Source organism: Neodiprion lecontei, chromosome 5, assembly GCF_021901455.1.
Source record: "Neodiprion lecontei isolate iyNeoLeco1 chromosome 5, iyNeoLeco1.1, whole genome shotgun sequence".
In the NCBI taxonomy this organism is placed as follows: Eukaryota; Metazoa; Arthropoda; class Insecta; order Hymenoptera; family Diprionidae; genus Neodiprion; species Neodiprion lecontei.
Window position 1 is genome coordinate 21653019 of NC_060264.1, and position 20091 is coordinate 21673109.

The 20091-nt window shown below is 38.8% G+C and overlaps 2 protein-coding genes across 5 annotated transcripts; one reads left to right on the top strand and one right to left on the bottom strand.

Annotated features, from left to right (window-relative positions):
- The first annotated feature begins 201 nt into the window (after positions 1-201).
- LOC107226001 (ATP-binding cassette sub-family C member 4-like) lies at positions 202-7443 on the top strand. Of its 3 annotated transcripts, XM_046742126.1 has the most exons (17): positions 383-400; positions 473-583; positions 945-1198; positions 1278-1653; positions 1721-1852; positions 1915-2106; positions 2282-2590; positions 2689-3138; positions 3206-3511; positions 3605-3742; positions 3908-4457; positions 4672-4902; positions 5054-5290; positions 5359-5621; positions 5893-6338; positions 6425-6554; positions 6664-7443. In XM_046742126.1, exons 4-17 carry the CDS (start codon positions 1297-1299, stop codon positions 6892-6894), a joined length of 3972 nt encoding a protein of 1323 aa, XP_046598082.1. In that variant the 5' UTR covers positions 383-400; positions 473-583; positions 945-1198; positions 1278-1296; the 3' UTR covers positions 6895-7443. The 3 variants fall into 3 exon arrangements, with proteins under 3 accessions (XP_015522148.1, XP_046598081.1, XP_046598082.1); XM_015666662.2 differs by lacking the exons at positions 383-400; positions 945-1198 and adding an exon at positions 202-355; XM_046742125.1 differs by lacking the exon at positions 945-1198 and having other exon boundaries at positions 380-400.
- LOC107226004 (transcription initiation factor TFIID subunit 6) lies at positions 7152-12854 on the bottom strand. 2 transcript variants are annotated; one of them, XM_046742132.1, is made up of 8 exons: positions 12568-12854; positions 10935-11247; positions 10442-10845; positions 9996-10214; positions 9750-9932; positions 9459-9681; positions 7915-8216; positions 7152-7385 (listed from the first exon to the last, which is right to left on the bottom strand). In XM_046742132.1, the coding sequence occupies exons 1-8, from the start codon at positions 12715-12717 to the stop codon at positions 7293-7295; spliced, it is 1887 nt and encodes a 628-aa protein (XP_046598088.1). In that variant the 5' UTR covers positions 12718-12854; the 3' UTR covers positions 7152-7292. The 2 variants fall into 2 exon arrangements, with proteins under 2 accessions (XP_046598088.1, XP_015522151.2); XM_015666665.2 differs by having other exon boundaries at positions 10011-10214; positions 12568-12853.
- Between the last annotated feature and the right edge of the window lie 7237 nt (positions 12855-20091).

Consider the following 20091-nt stretch of genomic DNA (forward strand, 5'->3'; position numbering starts at 1 on the left):
TGCACATACATGGTTCCATTTCGCACATCGTAAGAGTACATTTAAACATCTGCGATATACGTATGTTAGACTGTAATTGCTTGTATTCCGTGATGGTGATACGCTGATCAATTGAGCTAAACGCAAGAGAAGGGGAATGTATGCCCGCAGATTCATTAACAGAATCGTGGTAGGAATAGAAATAAGAATGATTCTCCAGTAGGGGTATTAGATTTGAAGAGACAGACGAGAATCTTTTGTGCGAATAAGTGAAGGGCGTCAAGTGAACACATTCAAACATGGAAACAAGCAAAAAGAGACGAGATCGGAAGAATCTTGAGGAGAACTCGAATTTACTCAGCCTGTTGTTTTTCGGGTGGGCAATGTGCATTGGCAAATTCGACCCAAGCCATGATTGATCGTAAAACAAAGAAATGAATACATTAACTGATTGATTGTGCCGAAAAGAAAATAATTCAACAAATAATTGTAGGTGGGCATTTCCGATTTTTTGGAAGGGAGCGAGGCGCAATTTACAATTGCAAGATCTGTATGACCCGTTGAAATCTGATGAATCCGAATACCTCGGAGATTGCCTTGAAAGGTAAGCGATCAGAGAATTTAAATTGATTCAACACTGCATCTTTCGTTAACGCAAATCGACACAAAGCTTTCGAATTTTTTTTTACTCATATTGCCAATCGTTACAGAAATACAAAATTCGAAATTTTGCCAAGTACGTAACTTTTGAATTTTTGGAATAGAATGATAATAATTATGCTTCAAGGTGGAAAATCAGATCGTTAAGAAATTCCAAAGTTCATCCAGATCTGACTTACAATTTGAGAGATTATCTGACGCGTATCTAAAATTTCTGTAAAAAATACATGTGTGTACCTGACGAGAATTTTAAAGTTTTTATGATATGAAATGAATTTTACAAATAAAATGATTTCTCATATCAGTCAGTTTCACAACAGTTGGAAAAGGGAAAATGTACGGAGGAAACAAGTGAGCAATTAAAAAAAATATGATTAGTTGCGAGGGAGACAAGAAACAACTGTAGACGCATGAACTGATAACGCATGATTTTTGCTTCGGAAAAACGGGAAAAATGCCAGAAAAGCAATTGAATGAAAGAATGGCTACGGTGTCATATCAGATAATACATTTCTTTTCGTGACAACTCACAATGATTTCGAGATAGCGCGAGATAGGGGTAAATATTTCTGACACAGTTAAACAAGGACATCAATCAATCGTCTGTAATATTGCACGTGCATGATTCCTTATACCAGAGAGTGGAAAAAGGAGTTGATGAAAGCAGACCGAGAGTTGCTTCTGAGGAAAGATGGAGTAAAGCAGCCAAGGCGAAGGCCAAGTTTGATGTGGGCATTGGTTCGGATTCTTTGGGTACCATACGTGATGCAAGGGCTGCTCCTTTTTGGGGAGTTGATGATACTGCGTATTCTGCAACCAATACTCCAGGGGTGGATAATCAACTACTTCAATCAGGTCGAACGTCAAACGACGCGAAACGAAGTTCTCCTCTATGCTTTGTACCTCGTTATTGTCACTTTGGGGATCATCTTCGTCATTCATCATACAAATCTCCGCACTCAGCAGACCGGAATGTGCGCAAGGGTCGCATGCTGCTCGTTAATATACAGAAAGGTCGTACTGTTACATTGGATCACTGATGAATTTAGAACGCTCGATTAACTAGTGCAATTTGTTTTAGGTTTTACGTCTGGACCAGGCTGCGATGAATAACGCGGCTGCAGGACAAGTGGCTAATTTGATCAGTAACGACGTTGCCCGATTCGATTTACTTCCGATCTTCTCACACTTCGTTTGGATTATGCCATTTCAGGTAGCAAATAGTTGTACGAAGTCTCCTTGTCAGTCTTATGCAGATTTATCACTTGCTTACAGGTGGTTTTGATTGGTTACGTCATGTGGAGATCGGTTGGTGTAGCTGCGTTGGCAGGTATCGTCACCATGATAATACAGGCTATACCTATTCAGGGGTCGTTGAGCAATATCAGCGCGAAATTGAGGTCGAAGATTGCAGAAAAAACGGATGAGCGAGTCCAACTTATGAGTGAGCTGATTTCCGGAATACAGGTACTGTGTATATTTATTCACACGTCCATAACAATTGCCTCGAGCATTCACCATTCGGTTTAGAATTGCAACACATTCATCATTGATAGTCCACGTAGCACTTTCATGTGTTTGACTATTTTTTACATAAGTCTACATCAGATACGCGTTACGAAACAATATTTTCCATCAACAGGTGATCAAGATGTATTCGTGGGAAAAGCCGTTTGATTTGATAGTGTCAAAAGTTCGAGGGGCGGAGATGAAACTAATCAGTTATACGTCGTACCTCAGAGGAATATATCTGAGTATTATGTTATTCTCAGAAAGAATCACTCTTTTCTTAACACTGATTGCGTTTGTACTTTCCGGAAACTCTCTTACTGCAAATATCACATTCACATTGGCTACGCTATTTAGTGTACTACAAGTAACATGCGCTGTTTGCTTTCCACAAGCTGTCGTCTTGGCTGGCGAGACTGCTGTGTCTCTGGAGAGACTAACGGTTGGTTTCGCATTGCATGTTCATGTCCCTTTACAACTGATCCGCGATCGGCGAATTGTTGGTATTTTTTTCCCTATCATGCCAATTTATTTTTGCAGGACTTTTTACTTCTGGAGGAGGTAAAATCTTCGGAAAATGTTGATTCACCGACGAACAATGGAATACAGTGTGTGGAGAAGATGACCCCAAGCCATCGGGCCGAAAATAGAGTCGGAATCAAAATATCGAACGTTGCAGCGAACTGGGTTCATGGCCAGCTGCCACCGACCTTATGCCAAATATCAATCGATTTGAAAGATCAATCACTCTCTGTTCTTGTAGGGCCTGTCGGCTCCGGAAAATCATCTCTGCTTCACTTGATATTAGGGGAGTTGAAAGTGGGAGCTGGAAGCTTGTCGTTTTACACTAGTGAAAACGGTATCAAGACTAACAAAAATAGTCGCGATATTCGTATTTCATATGCCAGTCAGGAGCCTTGGCTCTTCTCTGCCTCCATTCGTGAGAATATTCTTTTTGGACAACCATATGACAAAACTCGATACGAAGAAGTACGTATGTCGCATATTAGTGGTCAAATGTTCGCACACTTTCATGAACCTCGAACAATGTTCCCAGGTGACACAAGTCTGTGCACTTGTCAAAGACTTCGAACTATTGCCCCAGGGCGATATGAGCTTTGTCGGTGAGAGAGGAGCGTCTTTGTCCGGGGGCCAGAGAGCACGCATCAATTTAGCCAGAGCCGTTTACAGAGACGCAGACATATTCTTGCTTGACGATCCTCTCAGTGCTGTGGATGCTCGAGTAGGTCGTCAATTATTCGAAGAATGCATAAACGGCTTCCTGAAGGGGAAAACTCGAATACTCGTTACTCATCAACTACAATATCTTCAGCAAGCCGAAACTATCATAGTTCTCAATAACGTAAGCTCTGACATTTTTTCATCCAGAAGCTAATTTACACAACACCCCGAACCCCTGCCATCGTTATCCACATCCTTTGGTGATTGGTTGTAGGGTTCCGTCAAGTGCCATGGGACGTATGAAGACCTGATTCAGTCTAATCCCCACGTATTAGCTTCCGAGAAGTCAGAGGAATCCAACGATGACATTTCGCTTGAAAACAATTGCGAGGAATACGCAGAAAACAAGAAGGTAATCGCAGAAATGTAGTCTGTAAATTCATCAAATCAAGGTCGTGTTCCAATGCGGGTAGAATGTGTATCTGAGGCATCAACTAGCTGCGTCAGTAATTGTAAATCGATAGGAATCAATCATTCTACATTTGAATCCCATGAATGATTGATATTATATTACCAGACAATACCAGTCGCAATTGTAAATGGCGATGGTGAGCCGAAGGCAGCTGCCAAAAGCATCGAAGACCCCGGAGATGTAGCAGACGAAGAGATGGAGACTGGGCAATTGTCAAACCAAGTATATTGGAGCTATTTTTTGGCAGGCGGTAATATTTGCTCGTTGATTCTCATTGCGGTAGGTTTTGTAATAGCGCAAGTAGCGGCGAGCGGGACCGATTACTGGGTAACTTACTGGACCAATCAAGAAGCCCGCAGAATCACATTGAAATCAGCAAAATACAATACCAGCAATACGAGCCATTATAATGACACTGGAAACATTCAGCGAGATTCTTCATACCAATCGGAGTGGTTTGATGAGTTCGGTCTACTTAAACAAGACGTAACAATTTACATTTATGCTGGATGTGTAATCGGCTGCATCATTCTCGTTACACTGCGCAGCATGCTCTTCGTCAAGATGTGTGTTAGTGCCAGTCACAATATACATAATTCTATGTTCTCCAATCTTTTACTAGCCACCATGAGATTCTTCAACAACAATCCTTCCGGTACGTTGCATATGATAACAAGGTGTCAAAAATGTTGTTTAATGTTGCAAGAATGCATTTACAACGTAATCAACACTTTGTACACTTCTAAAATGAAATTCAGTCTCTTCCGATATAAAAAATTCATTCACCGAGAAATTTTCTGAATGATTCACTTAATTACTCTTCTGGATCGTTCTTGTTGCTCTCTCTGTCTATCAAAATCTTCCTCTAGGAAGAATTCTCAACAGATTCTCAAAGGATATCGGAACAATGGATGAGCTGCTGCCAAAAACGATGCTGGAAGCAATTCAAATCTTGGCTATGATGGTAGGAATGTTGATCATGGTGGCAGTGGTCAATCCATGGATGATTATCCCCATAATTATCATAGGTGGAGTCTTCTACACAGTTAGATTCTACTACCTCAAAACGGCGCAAGACATCAAACGGCTCGAAGGCATTGGTAAAGCTCAGCGCTATATATCTTCATTAATTCAAATTAATTGTCGCGAGAGTAGATTTACTAGTTTAGAATTCTTACCATTCTTAAGGATTGGAAGTAATTATGTGATACTTGTGAGATACCTCAAACGGTATTTTTTGGAATCTTCTAGCAAAAAGTCCCATGTTCTCACATGTAAGTTCCACTCTGGATGGATTAACAACGATACGAAGTAGAGGTGCACCAGCGGAATTGATGCTGAAAAAGGAATTCGACCGTCTTCAAGACGTGCATACCAGTGCTTGGTACCTCGCAATTGCGGGAACATCCGTCTTGGGACTCGTCCTCGACCTTTTCTCAGGAGTTTTGGTTGCTTGCGTTTGCTTTTCGTTCATCGTTATGGACGATGGTTTGTTTCCTGTAGATTTCATGCCGCATGTACCGTGATATCCAGTCTAGGAAAACCACAATTTTCAGGAAACTTTCTCGGAGGATCTGTCGGTCTTGCAATTTCTCAATCCCTAGCCATGACGGGATGGTTTCAATACGGAGTGAGGCAGGCTGCTGAGGTGGTCTCACAGATGACCTCGGTAGAAAGAGTCTTACAGTATACGAACTTACCCAAGGAGGGACCATTTACTACTGAGAAGCCGCCTCCTGTAACTTGGCCTTCCAATGGTGGCTTAACTTTCAAAAACGTATTCATGAGATATGCCGATAATGAACCACCAGTCTTGAAGGTACAGTTTTATTCTGACACGCCATGTGTTTATGACATTCAAAGAATTTATCATTTTCGTATTTAATAACTACATAAAAGGATGACTTTTTCCTCAGACTATTTTTTCTACATTTCCTAATGTTTGTAGCTACAAATTTATGTAACATTTTCTTTAAATCACTGTCATGTATGCAACGCGTTTTGTCCATCGACTCAAGATTTTTCATGTGTTCATTCCGGAAATATCTGCACCGTGCCCAGTACATGATCAAATACATTCTTCCTTATAGAATCTCAACGTGAAGATAAACCCTGGCTGGAAAGTTGGCATAGTGGGAAGAACAGGTGCTGGTAAATCTTCACTCATTTCGGCACTATTTCGACTGACCGGAGAGGGTCTTGAAGGTGAAATAGGATTAGACGGGATTGACACGAAGTCAGTCGGACTGCTCGAGCTGCGTCCGCGAATCTCGATCATTCCTCAGGAGCCGATCTTGTTCTCAGCGAGTCTACGCTACAATTTGGACCCCTTTGAACAGTACTCGGACGCCGCTCTATGGGACAGTCTGAGAGAAGTTGAACTCGGTAATGCGGTACAATCCCTTGGCTTCCGAGTCGCTGGAGGTGGTGCTAATTTCAGCGTTGGGCAGCGCCAGTTAATCTGCTTGGCTAGAGCTATTCTCAGGAACAATCGACTGCTCGTTCTTGACGAGGCTACCGCGAACATTGACCGTAGGTCAGTGTAGATCAGGTCGAATTTGTCATCATTTTAATTAGTTATCTTGTTTATTTCAATTTGGTATATATGTTTCTGGCTTCCAGCACCGATGCCCTTATCCAAGACACCATCAGACGGAGATTTTCTGATTGTACTGTCTTGACGATAGCTCACCGGTTAAACACAATAATGGATAATGATCGAGTCTTGGTCATGACGGAAGGTCGCATCGTGGTACGTGAACTATTACATCGTCCAACCAAGTCTCAAAATAATTATTTTAAGCAAACTGTTGAATAACTAATATCCTTGTTTTTTTCTACCATCTTTATCCGATGTGCAGGAGTTTGATCATCCTTATTTGCTGTTGAAAAATCGTAACGGTCACTTTTTTCAAATGCTTCAACAAACTGGCAAGACAATGGCAGAAAAACTTTCCGAAATTGCTGAAACATCGTATCTACGGAGTTCAGAATTTCACAAAAAGGCATCAACTACTTCGAACGATACCGTTAACGAAGATGAAACTACCACCCAGTCATTACCATTGACGGAAGATTGTAAAGATCGGTAAAAACAGTCACCTCGTGTGTTTTATGGGATCTAGTGTTAAACTGTACCGACGAAGTATTAGTTGAATTTTTATTTTTTTCCGGTGAATCGATCAGCTGGTTCAACCAAAAAAACCTCAACCTGCAAGGTGAGCTGTAGAAATTTTCAATCGTAATGAGGTCAAAGTCTTATTTGTAATTTATCGAAGTTAGAAATGACCAAGGTTGATTAATTACCGGTTAGAAAACTGCGAACGAATGAAAAGTAGAACAACGGATATTGGTATTGAATTTTTTTATTTTGTTTTAAACTAACTTGAGTTACAACTAGACAAAACGTTGTGCTTTGTTCGTTACAATTAGGATTAGAAAAAATATTGGCATATACGTATAAATTTTATTAATAAATATATTATTCAATCTATTGAAAAGCGTGCTCGTCGGTGGGGCTCAGAGATCTTTCGATGCTTTGTTGAGTAACAAAGACTGTCTGTGGTTTAGAAGTAAGACTGGCCTGTAAAAAACAAGAATAAAAAAATATGGTGAATAAATTTTTTCTAATTTAGTTGCGTGAAAAAAAATGAAAACATTCTTATGAAACGACTTGTTTTTAATCCGTTTCGATCTTTCCGTGTTCGACGGGACGGGAAATCGAATTTTCAAACAAAGCATCTGAACACACGATAAAGCAAAGGAAAAAAAAAACAAATAAAATAGATCTCTGAAATTTCGCAATTACTCACTACACTGTGCCTTCGGTCGATAAACTACGCATATACATGTACACGCTGATTTGGTACTATATCGTAAATTTTTCAACGATGAGTTCATAAGTAAAGAACATAACAAAATCGACGTACTTCACAGTTTACCCCCTATGCGCATTAATTTCAGCGATTAAACAGACTGGATGATACTAGTAGCTGATGTCAATTGTGTTTCTAAGTATACAAAAAGAACGCGACTTGATGCAAAAGCACAAAAACGGAAAAAAACCAAGAAGAATGAGGTAGCGATTCGGTGTATAGACTTGATCCATGTACCTGAGACACAGTGGTCGTGGCGTTCTGGTTACTACTAGGCATGCAAACCACCACCAGTTTTGGGGTGCTACCCTGGAGATGTTGCTTTTGTTGATGACTAGAACTATTTTGCGTTATCTTGACCTGCTGCTGTTGCTGCTGTTGGCCTGGTGTTTGTACGACGTTCGGCATCGTCGGTGTCTGCGATCTCGACTGAAGTATGACGAACTTCTGACAGCCGCCCGTCGGCGTTGTTCCACCCCTGCCGGAACCCAGTATCATCGTTCTGCTAGGAGCCTGCTGACCTGGGCTACCCGCGGGCACTGGAATCATAGATCAGCCTCAAATGTAAAGTGAATAAATTTCGGAAGATTGGATATTCGGATCCCAGTAAATTAAAAAAGATTCAATTGTACTAGAAAAAATTTATTTTGGCGTCTGCCAATTCCAAATTATCAAGTAAACGTACTGCATTATGCTGACATCAATCCGATTTAATCGTTCTAGCGTTTTCAATGCGTGTCTACGGATTCGTTTCTTCGCCATTCTGTTATGTTTGAATTACAACGCAATTTCAATTCAATTCAAGCTGTAATACCTAATTTCGTTTCGATCCATTCCTGTTTGATCCTTTCGTACAAAAAAATTCACCGGGAACATTCCAAGTGATTTTATTGTAATTGACACGTAAGAAAGTGGAAACATATCAAATCCCTAGACACATATTCAAAAAAATTGAACGATTAATTCACATTGAGTTTCTTATCATGGATCAATTTTCTTGTGAAACTCGGACCGGAAAATCATCGAAACGAATCGGGTTCAATAAGTTCCAATCCTTTTCTGTCTACCGAGATGTTCAAGAAAAATTTCAACAATTTTCAAATAAGTATTCAGAGTATACACAGTTTCGGACGATTCCAAAACAACAGAAGAAAAGAGCATAACGAATTCGCATTCCCGAAGGTATGTACTTTAGTCAATATCAAATGATCGTTCTGGATCTCTCATAAGATCTGAGGATTTTTTGAAAGGTGTAACATGATTTTGGTGATTCCCGGCAATAGGATTCACGAAACAGGGTTGCTACTGATTTTGAATTGGGGAATTTTTTACTTATTCAGGTTCTCCAGATCCAAAACGGTAATTTTATGGATTATTTTTGTGTCTATAAAAGTTAAAGTAATGAACAACGTAATCTATCTCGAGAAATTATACTTTGGTAATTTGGTCATCGATAGCCGCTCATCGTGATAACAATCATACACCCCGTAACACATTCGACGAAATCCTCAGACTTTTCGTTTCTTTTTAGAGGTAAAACAAAAATCGCCAACCATTTCAGTGTTTTCAACCTACCAAATAGAGACTACCCTGATTTGCGTAATTTATTCTGTTTTGAATCATAGATTCCTAAACTATGAAGATTTCCTAGAATTACTAAGAGTCAGTCAATTGCCACAAGATTTTCAAACATCTCTAAGAAATTCAGCATAACTGGCACAGCATTAATAATATCCTGCGCCATTTCCCTTGCTTCCCAATAGTGAAACATGTTATTTTACCTGATTGAACGAGCGGTTTTGTCACCACAGTGGTTGGTCCCTGTTGCTGGTTTGTGGTGAGAGTGGTGGAGGCCGTTGCGGAGGTGGTAAGAGTTGCAGGTTGGATTCGAGCTTTAGCAACAGCGGCACAAAGCACTGGACCGACGTATCCAAAGTCTTGTTTGTACTCTTCAACGTAATCCGGAGCCGGACGCATGCCTTTCAACACAGGAGCGACAACTTTCTAAAAAAGCCAACACAATCTTAAATCAACTGCGAAGAGAGTTTCGAGCAGTTTAAAAGTTCACTCACAACTAACAGCGTCTTGATATGACCAGCACCGTTTTTATCAATACTGGAAAGTACGGGCCCCTCAATGCAGCTCTCGATCCTCTCAGATATGGATTTTATCTTTGGAATGATCAGCGCCTTGACCACCTCTGGGCCGAGCTCAGAGAGTCCTTCGATCGCCCCGTAGAGCGAGGCCAAGGGCGTCTGAAGATAACAGAAGTGTTAGTTTCCTCTTAGCCGCAGGTAAGGATGTCGATAATTTCTTACCCCGAATTGATTTACCTGACTATTCTTAGCCAGCGCCTGACTAAACATGCGAGTAACTCTGGTCTGCACATTGTTCGTCGACGTGTTGAAGTTCTTGCAGATCTGGGCCATCAGGCGTGATGCAAAATCTCTCAGCGCCCAATGATTGTCCATTTCAGGTCTCATGCATAGCTGCCGAGAGACTATGCACGTCGCTACTGACGGTATCAGCTCGTGCAGCTGAAATTAGTTCTATTGATGTTAAAATAGAGAAATAAAAGCCAGTAAGATTTGAAATAATTCAAGGAACAAATCATCGAGAAAGAAGAGATTGCAGTTATTTCTATAATTTCTTTGACAATTCGTTTAGCCTGGATTTTCGTGATTTTCATGATCTCCTTGAATTCTCAACTATCGTGAAAGCCGCTGCTGCTGTGTTGTGAAATTTTTTGTGGCAAATTACTCACGTATTTCTCTAGATAAAGGCTGGGATTGTCGAGAAGGGCTTTGACCATTCTCATGAGGTAAATGAGAAGTGCGAGATTGTTTTGCACCACATTGACCCTGACGCCTTCGGCGATGAAGGTGCACATTCTGGCAAGCATTTCATGCAAACCAGGATCCGCAGACAAAGATTGCAGGGCCTCAGCTCTACGAGCCTCGTCCGATCCAACGCAGGCCTCGGTTATCTCCTTGTAGTAGAGCTGCTGCTCAACACTGAGCTCGTGGGTAGCAAGCTGCTTTACATGCACCGTCTCAACGTTTCTCAACTTTTGACTCTTTCCTCCTCCTCCCGGCTTACCAATGCCGACACTCTGACCCTTGGCAGTGAGCTTGCTTGTCGGATCAACACTCTCAACCTTTTGCGCGTCTGGAAATTTTTTGAATTTATTTTTCAGATGAACAGCATCATGAAGTGATGAAATATTCGTGAATGACCGATAAGGCTTTTCAATTCACCCTTGGATACAGGAGGTGGATTTTCTGGAATCGTCGGCTGGACGCCATCAATGCAAAGCCAATGGGCTCGCAACGTTACTTCGAGCGGTAGCTTAGGCCACGACTGGCTGTTGGACACTGCTTCGTTCAAGTCTATCTCCTTGTCCTCGACAAAGTGCAATTCTCTACCTCCTCCCGATGCGAATCTGAAGGGGACGTTTTCTCGCGCAAAGAAGCCATATGTCGGCTCGATGTTCTTTATCTTTAATGCATGGTCGATGTCGTGTGCAGTCATCCTCTGACGCTTACTGTGGTGCATGAATTTTGCTGCATCCTGAATAGGTATTTGAGAAGTTAATTTAAGGATGATATGAAAAGTGAACACGAAGGTGGGTGATGAAATTAGTCTATTGTTGGAAGTAGAAAAATCTCTTTTATTATGGCAAATAAATGTGAAATCGACCAAATATGACCAAAGCAACACTAAAACCAGTCGAAATGCATCAAAAAGTAATCAAACATGATGAGCAAACGGATAATGGTGAACCAACACATGTTTAAATAAAACCTGTAAAATAGAACTGGTGGCCAATTTTAATGAAAATACAATTGAAAATAGTGAAATAAAACTATTTATCGGCAAAGGATTTACGTTGAAGGCCGTAATCTGTCCAAAAATAATTTGAAAGAACTAATGAGAGGTAAAAAAATTTGACTAAGATTAGTGTACGTCAAGAGGAGTCAAAGAAACTCAATTAATAGCAGAAAATGATGAAATGTATTCAAGAACATCCTAAACAGACTAACAAATTGTGAAAGAGGGAAAAAATAATGCTTATGCATGGCTACGTATGACTAAATGAAGTAAAAAAAATAGTCAAATCATTATTATAATGTGACTAAACATGGATGAGGGACAATTTTGAAAACAGTTGAAATACAGCTAAACAGTCAGCTATCATTAGTTTGCCATAAATAGATGACAATTAGTTTAGAAATAGCCAAATAAGATTAATTGATGGTCAAAAGTAAAGAAATAAGACCTTTGGTAGGCAAAAACAGCTAGAGAAATTAAATAATGAGCTGAATATTGAAACAGTATTGAAATTATAAATAGTCATAAATAATAAAATAAAAAGCCAAATGTACCCAAAAATAACGTGATTGGAATGCAGAGCATGAAATGTGTATGGTGGTCATGACGACAGAAGGGGGAAATTATTACAAAGAATAAAAATATTTGCTGCGATACAAGAGCTGTACGGCTGTATGCGTATGTGGTGTACGTACACATTCGCAGTTCTTGAATCCCTCCACCATGATGGTAACCTAACCGCGCTTGTGCATCCACAATGTTTACACTGTGAACGCCTTTTCAATACCAATATAATTAGGTAAAATATGACTAATGTGTGACTGAAAACGAATGGAAAAATGTGGCGAACATTCATATACAGTCAAATTTTACATCGACATGGATGAATAAGGACGAAATATGTCCAGAGATGGCGAAATGAGATAAATAAAAATTGAAAAGTAGGCAAACGAGATTAAATATTTCAAAACGTAGCTCAGTGGTGACTTCGGAGAGTTTAAAATTCGTCGAATATATGTAAATTGAGAGGAGAAAACAGAGAATACTACCGCAACTTGCCTGAATGATCTCCTTTAGCCTGTAGCTTACATCCTCGGCGAGATCCTTGGCAGCCTCGTCAGGAAGATTTCCGACCCCAATGCTTTCTGCGATCACTTTCATGGACTCCTGGGACAGAGTCGTCCCGTATATCGAATCGTTGTCATTCATAGTTCATCTGTGATCAATTTATACTTAATTTTTCACAATAACAGCATCGATTTCACAAACATAACCTACAAACGTTTGACAGGCTTCAACTATCGACAAGCTTCACATGATTGTCCACGTTGGCTTGTGGTAGCCACGAAGCTACCGTGAAGTAGTCCACCACTTTAAACGCGGCAAAATAAACAGGCTGGTATCGCCTTTTGGCAGAATCGATTCCATTCATCGATACATCGGAATAAGGATTGAGTTTCGCACAACGGTATGTACATCGATTCTCTTAAAAATACAAATTTGCACGACAAAACGAAAAAGGGAAACTGAAACAGAATTTTAATGAATCCGAAAGTACTACAAGTGGATAATATTCATTGTAATTATCACTGGTCTGCAAGAAAATCTTTTTTTTCCTCCTTCTTATTAGATTAGATGCTCTTGAATAGAAATACAGTAACAAATAATATGAACCACGTATATTTTTCATGTAATTTTTTTTTAATATAACGCTATTTTTGCTTACACATTATAATCAAACACTAATGATAGCAACAATGTTTATAAAAAATGTCATAAAATTAAAATGTTTACGCATTAAAATCGAAAGAAAATCTATCTACTAGTATAATTCTAGTTATTTTGTCATTTTCTTTCACACTAGACAACATTTTAACGTACTGTACGACATGAAGGCACAACGAGAACTGCGCAGACGCATGCATGGTGTGAATAAAACGGCGTTAGGCGATATGTTTCTTTCTCTTTCATCAGTTCGAACTGGTTTGTATCATGTACGAATACTACGAATACTGTTTAAATAGATTAAAGTAGTGCAAATGTAAAAACAAAACACAACAAATTCTTAATTTTAAACAATAAAAAAATCATATCCTGTAATATACATATGCGTGACAGCAGAAAATGGAAAGCAGATATAAATTCGGCACATTAAAATCTTCAAGTCGGAATTTTTTTTTTTTTGACGGAGCAATCCTTTGCAGACCTGTGTTACGAAATAGATGGATTTGTTATGATGGAAGATCCAGATGAATGACTATTATCTGATTCGTAAAATACAAAGAGCTAAAAGTGATCAAATCCATTGAGTTAAAATAATTTATCAAACGAGAAATAAGAAAATGGTGATAAAATTCATTTGCAAAAAATAATCTCACACATAAAATCATTTGTACCATTCGAAATTGTAAGTAATTTTTGGAGATTAATTTACAGAACACATCGTACGTATATTTTTATTTAAAGACATAAAAATAAAGTGTGCTAATATGTATAACAAGATGAACAATTGAGAAATTCTTCACATAGAATATACATAAATCTTATACAATAATAATATTTAGGTTTTGAAAAGTACAAACATTTACTTCCGATGCACTAGCCGTTATCGATTATTCGTTTTCATATGAATCAACGATAACATAGAATTCAAACATTGAATAAAGTTTCAGTGTTGTTATCTGTACGACTCCAGTGCACCTTACGTTTATTTTTGGCAAAAACTCAGTGTATTTTTAACTTTTGACCCAGTTTTAGCTAAGTCTAGGGCTGTCTCGATTTGTACATTGTTGACATGACAGTCTGCTCCGTTTTTTTACTAATATCTTATCAATATCCGTGTTAGTTTTTTACAATACTAGTTTACGACTTGTGATGGTTTCAGCATTAACGAAACCACTTACATCAGTTATCTCGGCTTGCATAATTTAGCAAATAATCAACAATTTTCACGCAGCCTTTTAGAACAACAATATGAAATATTGGCTAGTGTGGTGGTTTGAATTTGAGGGGCAACGGTGGTTGTCACGATAGAAAGATTGTCGTGCCGCGGTTGTATGGATCGACCACCAGAGGGCAGGGCTCGCGCGAATACCGCTCGCGTACTCTGTCGCGTAAGTCCGAACTCCGAGGAAAGGCAGTTAGATCCGGAGAATCGCTGAAGTCGGTTCGGCGAAAGTTTAAGTGTGTGCGTTGACCGAGGGCATATGTATAAAGATTGATAACGCTGGGTTATTGTGCGTAACAGTTTGCTGGGTTTGGGGGTATTAGCAGTTTCACGTTTCATCAACCAGGCAGCTGACGACGTCGGTAACAGAAATTCTTCATAACTAACAACTATCGCGTGCAAAACGTTGGTAACATACCGTCGTCATAGTGAAATTGAAAAGCTGAGAAAATCCCTTTCAAGTAATATCCGTAATTGGTCCGAGCATTCATACTTCGTTTGACGTCGCACATTGTTACGGCAATGTTCTACACATTTGATCGCGTTGTGCGCAGCTTAGGCGGTGTTTTCATTCGGCCGCTGAGACCATAGAGATGTATAAAATAGAGCGTAAGCAACGGTGTAAGCGTCCCGTGAACGGATTCGAATCGGTTCTCTAAAGGACAGGATAATAATTCTACAGAGGAGAAAAACAGATAGGCAGGCGCGTGCAGCTATCCCCACTCCATGTGAAGAGCGACAGAGAGGGCGGGGAGAATTATTATCCTCCGTTCTTCAGAGAACTGATTTAAGTTTCTTCTGTGCGCCGTACAGCATCAGTCGTTTCCGAGCCATCTGAGTCAAATCGCGTGCTCTCAGTATCGGTTCAACATTCAGACCGCGTTGTTCAGGTGGTGTCACGTTGTTCGATCAGTTTATTTCCACCATACTCATTTGTGAATAATACACGAGGAGCAGCGTGTATCCTGAAGAAAAACCAAGTTATCGAAATAAAAACATCCTACGAACATTGAAGGTGAATTTCGTGTCCGAATTTTCATAGTTTTGTGTAACTTCAGATTTCAGTGACGTCTATATTTGTCTCTATGCGTGGAGTGTCAATTTTATTATTTTTTTGGCTGGTTTTCGGTAAATGCGCAATTGCATTGTTAGCAAGCTTATTCAGTCGGTTCAAACAGACAGCTACAGACCAAAAAGTGAGTGTAGTATCGAGTGCTAGCGTTATTACAGTGCTGATTTTATGGATTACAAGAGATTAGTGAAGATCTGAATTGTGAAAAAAGTGCGTCGCTTCACCAGTAACCCTGAGATGCTACAAGAACTACTATATGTGAAACCGTGGAGCAGTCCAGAGTGGAGGTAACAATACTTATTTTAATTATTGATTGATAATCTAAGGTGGTACATTTAAAGTCGAACTTTTGTTCTTGCACAACATGCAATGCATAAATATGAAACTAGACAACAGTAGTAATTAATTTGGAAACTGGAAGCCAATTTAAAAAATTAATTGAAGTGTTCTATTTTGTTTTTCACAGATTTAAGCAGAGACTTCCGAGTAACTTTTTCATTTTTCGGCAACGTTGGTGAGTTTGCATGTGTTAGGTTACGGGTATTTCCCTGGGATTCCTCTGTCACGTGGCGTGGCGGTAACAATTGTTACACAAATCTTCGATTTCTTAGCTGCATGGATAGGCTCATTCCTAATCGCAACGAGCTTGACTGTATGTCGAATCAGTTTTTTTCTGAATTGAATTTAGCGTAGCTTACTTAAAATTTAAAAATATGCACGTTGCTAAAATTGGAATGAGCATCGCGACAGGTATCCATCTCTTACTCGGCACTCGCGAGATCGAATTGTGTTTCGTAACTGATGTAATAATCTACGTTTGAATTTACCGATGATGCCGTTTAAGTGGTGGGTTCACCTGAGGTTTTGAAAGTATTCAATTATTCACATTACTGTTAAATTGATAAAATTCCAAAGTCTGCCATAACGTAACGTGATCAACTTGCATCTTATATTATATATCATTTTCAATCTTTTAACATCCAACAAGTATTGATCAACTTGCATCTTATATTATATATCATTTTCAATCTTTTAACATCCAACAAGTATTGATCAACTGCAGGCTTAGCTCGCTTAGAAAAATGCTAATTGGCATTCAGGATGTTTTTAATCAATTTTACAAAAGGTTAATGTACCGATAGTCTGCCAGCATTTACTAAAATAATGAATGCAATATTAGGGTTGGCGGGATACAACCGATACTGTATTCTGAGAAGGCAGACTACGATACATGAACATTTTGTTCCCAACAGGTAACCAACGAAAATGTAAGTCGGTGACCACGGCGCAAATGATGAAGAATGATGTGCATTGGAAAAAATGGAGAATCGTTTAGATCGAATATAGGTAACCGGGTAGGTAGGTGGCCGTTTTGGGATCCGTCGCGGGGTTTATGCATGAGTGTGTGAATCTCTCTTTTCCGTTGGGTGGCTTCGTTGGGAAACAGGCGAGGGTAGGAAGGTCGCGATGTACCGTGATGTTACTAACTTTTGTAATTCACAGCGTCAAACGATCACAGAAATTTTTTTCCCAAAAAATTCCGTATTCGAGTCTCTCAACCATTTGTAAGCATTCGAATATTAACGAGATTGAATTTTCCATTTCTTGTGACTCTGCAACCATTTTTCAATCATTATGCAATTCAATTATTTAGTCATTAACGATCGTTATTCCATTCAATTGATCTCTGTGATCGTCTGAATGGGCAACACGCATCTCTGGATCATCTATCGCGTTCCGTGGTACGCTAGATGGGAAGAGATGCTGAGCTCGAAGACTTCGCGTCGAAGAGGACCACCGACCGTCACGCCACACAATAATGCATGCCCTCCAACCTCCCTCCCTATATCGCTTTGTATTCTGAGAGCAACAATCCGCATAGCAATGTATCTAATTTAAAAAGATGCAGATGTGGATTGAGTTTCTAAAGAATTTTTGGAACAAGCCCCGGATGATAAAAGTTTTTTGACAGTGTAATCTGTCGCGCCTTATTACGCATAATCACGAGAAGTGGACGCAGCCTTTTGCGCGTAAATTAATAACGGGAATCGGACACGATTTTTTACGCGTCGATTTTGCAAACAGTACATAAAAGAGTTACACACTCTCGATGTGCTGATCTTGTAGCTCTTCTGTCAATTTTTTTTATGAATAATAATGTTTTCAAGTTCCATGCCGCCCTTTGCGCGTGGACTTGATACTTTTTATCGTTAGTTATGAGAGAAAGCGTGGCATTTGAAAGCCGGCGCGCAACGCGCTGGTACAAAAATCTCGGTTCGGTAGTGTACAGTGATAGTGGAGAATCTTAGCGTAAGTATTTATGAAATATATCTAACATGTACAGAAACACTCGTTTAATTGAACGTATTATTTTCTGTTTCAGGGCAACGAAACCAATTTTTTTAAAAATGCACTGAGAGCTATAGAATGTTCAGTTGAAAAAGATATTCACTTGAATAACTCAAAACACAAAGAGATGTCGATTCAAAAAATTAATAATGCTTTTTGTTCATTAATACAATTAATAATCCAAGCAACGGCTATTATAGCGAATATCATGTTGAACTCGATCCTTTTTTTGTCAGTGTATGGACTTATGTGATTGTGCTAATCATACGTTCGTCTGTTTCAGGTAATAAAACTTTTGCTTATTTCAGATAATCATTCCTTTGTCCGATCCAGCTAATCGAACCTTTATCTGTTTCAGCTAATAAAACCTTTGTCTGTTTCAGCGGACCAAACCTTTTATCTGTTTCTGCTAATCAAACCTTTATTCTGTTTCAGCCAGTCAAACCTTTTGTCTGTTTCAGCCAATCAAACCTTTTGTCTGTTTCAGTTAATCAAACTTTTTGTCTCTTTCAACTAGTCAAACGTTTTGTTTGTTTCAGCTAATCAAACCTTTGTCTGTTTCAGCCAATCAAACTTTTTGTCTGTTTCATCTAATCAAACCTTTTGTCTGTTTCAGCCAATCAAACTTTTTGTCTGTTTCATCTAATCAAACTTTTTGTCTGTTTCAGCCAATCAAACCTTTTGTCTGTTTCAGTTAATCAAACTTTTTGTCTCTTTCAACTAGTCAAACGTTTTGTTTGTTTCAGCTAATCAAACCTTTGTCTGTTTCAGCCAATCAAACTTTTTGTCTGTTTCATCTAATCAAACCTTTTGTCTGTTTCAGCCAATCAAACTTTTTGTCTGTTTCATCTAATCAAACTTTTTGTCTGTTTCAGCCAATCAAACCTTTTGTCTGTTTCAGTTAATCAAATTTTTTGTCTCTTTCAACTAGTCAAACGTTTTGTTTGTTTCAGCTAATCAAACCTTTGTCTGTTTCAGCCAATCAAACTTTTTGTCTGTTTCATCTAATCAAACCTTTTGTCTGTTTCAGCTAATCAAACTTTCTATCTCTTTCAGCTAGTCAAACGTTTTGTTTGTTTCAGATAATCAAATATTCTGTCTGTTTCAACTAATTAATTTGTCTCTTTTATGTTAATTATATATTTTTTACTTATCTAAACTAAGTTTATTTTGTCTGTATCGACAAATGTCACTAATTATATTTTTCTCTGTTCCAGATAACTGAGTTTTATTGACTATGCTGAAAAATTAACGTCTAACTTTTTAGGCTTCGGTCTGATTGAGGTTTGGTCCAGTCTGGTTTAGGGTCAGTAATCTTGTTTTCACCGATACATAGATTTAGCGATGTAGTTCAGCGTCATCATGATAACAAAGTGTGGTAAAATTTATTCATCTGTAGCTTTTTTGTAATGGTCTAACAGTCTTTTATTGCAATCGTTTTAGTGTCAGAGTTTTTTTTCTCGAATCACTCATGGGTCATGTTCGGTTTGTATTTCACTGTAGAATTATAGAACTTGTCGTATTTTAGGGCTTGTGCTTATTCTACTCAGATTTGTTTCCATTTCTTCAAAGATTCGTGTTTGCGATCTTGGTCTAGTTTATTGTTTTACGTATTTATCAAGTTCTCCATTTTAGTGATTAACTCGTACCTTATAAGAAAAAAAACCGTGCGCGAATATCCAAACTCAATCACCGTTCACCTATAAGATAAAAACAATTCTGCTTCATTCACAATTAAAACAACTATCTTTCATCCATAATTAGAACAGTCATCTTTCATCGATAATAAATAGTCGGCGGGTTATATGAACTGAAATTTTTTTAACAAACTGCGGATATATGCGAGTACAAATTGATTGGGTAAAACAATTTACCATAATTAACATGTGACAAAAAGTCATCTGTAACTTTTTTCGAAGAACGTAAGATCGATCTTGCTATTATTCTCCGTGGAGTAGGCCTACTGGGGATACCACGTAAAAAAAACGCGCTAGATGCTCTACCGCTTGCGGTGGTGTGGAAACGAGCATAAGTGAACTGATTTTCACTAGACAAATACTAACATATTGTAGTTTTTTAAATGACAATCTTATTCTTGCGTAAATTTTTTTTTTTTAATCGTTTATTTTGAGTCGCGCGTCTCTTTTGAGTATTAGCGACTTTGTTCTGAATACATCTTACATTATATATTTGTTATTTCTTTCTGTTGGCTTGC

What these genes read in the sequence shown, in the direction of transcription:
- LOC107226001 (XM_015666662.2), top strand. Translation starts at nt 279, where the DNA reads ATGGAAACAAGCAAAAAGAGACGAGATCGGAAGAATCTTGAGGAGAAC. An exon ending in TGTCTCTGGAGAGACTAACG is followed by an intron (nt 2,591 to 2,688) that starts GTTGGTTTCGCA and finishes TTATTTTTGCAG; the next exon opens with GACTTTTTACTTCTGGAGGA. An exon ending in CAAACGGCTCGAAGGCATTG is followed by an intron (nt 4,903 to 5,053) that starts GTAAAGCTCAGC and finishes GGAATCTTCTAG; the next exon opens with CAAAAAGTCCCATGTTCTCA.
- LOC107226004 (XM_046742132.1), bottom strand. Translation starts at nt 12,717, where the DNA reads ATGAATGACAACGATTCGATATACGGGACGACTCTGTCCCAGGAGTCC. An exon ending in GCCTTTATCTAGAGAAATAC is followed by an intron (nt 10,215 to 10,441) that starts GTGAGTAATTTG and finishes AACTAATTTCAG; the next exon opens with CTGCACGAGCTGATACCGTC. An exon ending in ATATCAAGACGCTGTTAGTT is followed by an intron (nt 9,682 to 9,749) that starts GTGAGTGAACTT and finishes TGGCTTTTTTAG; the next exon opens with AAAGTTGTCGCTCCTGTGTT.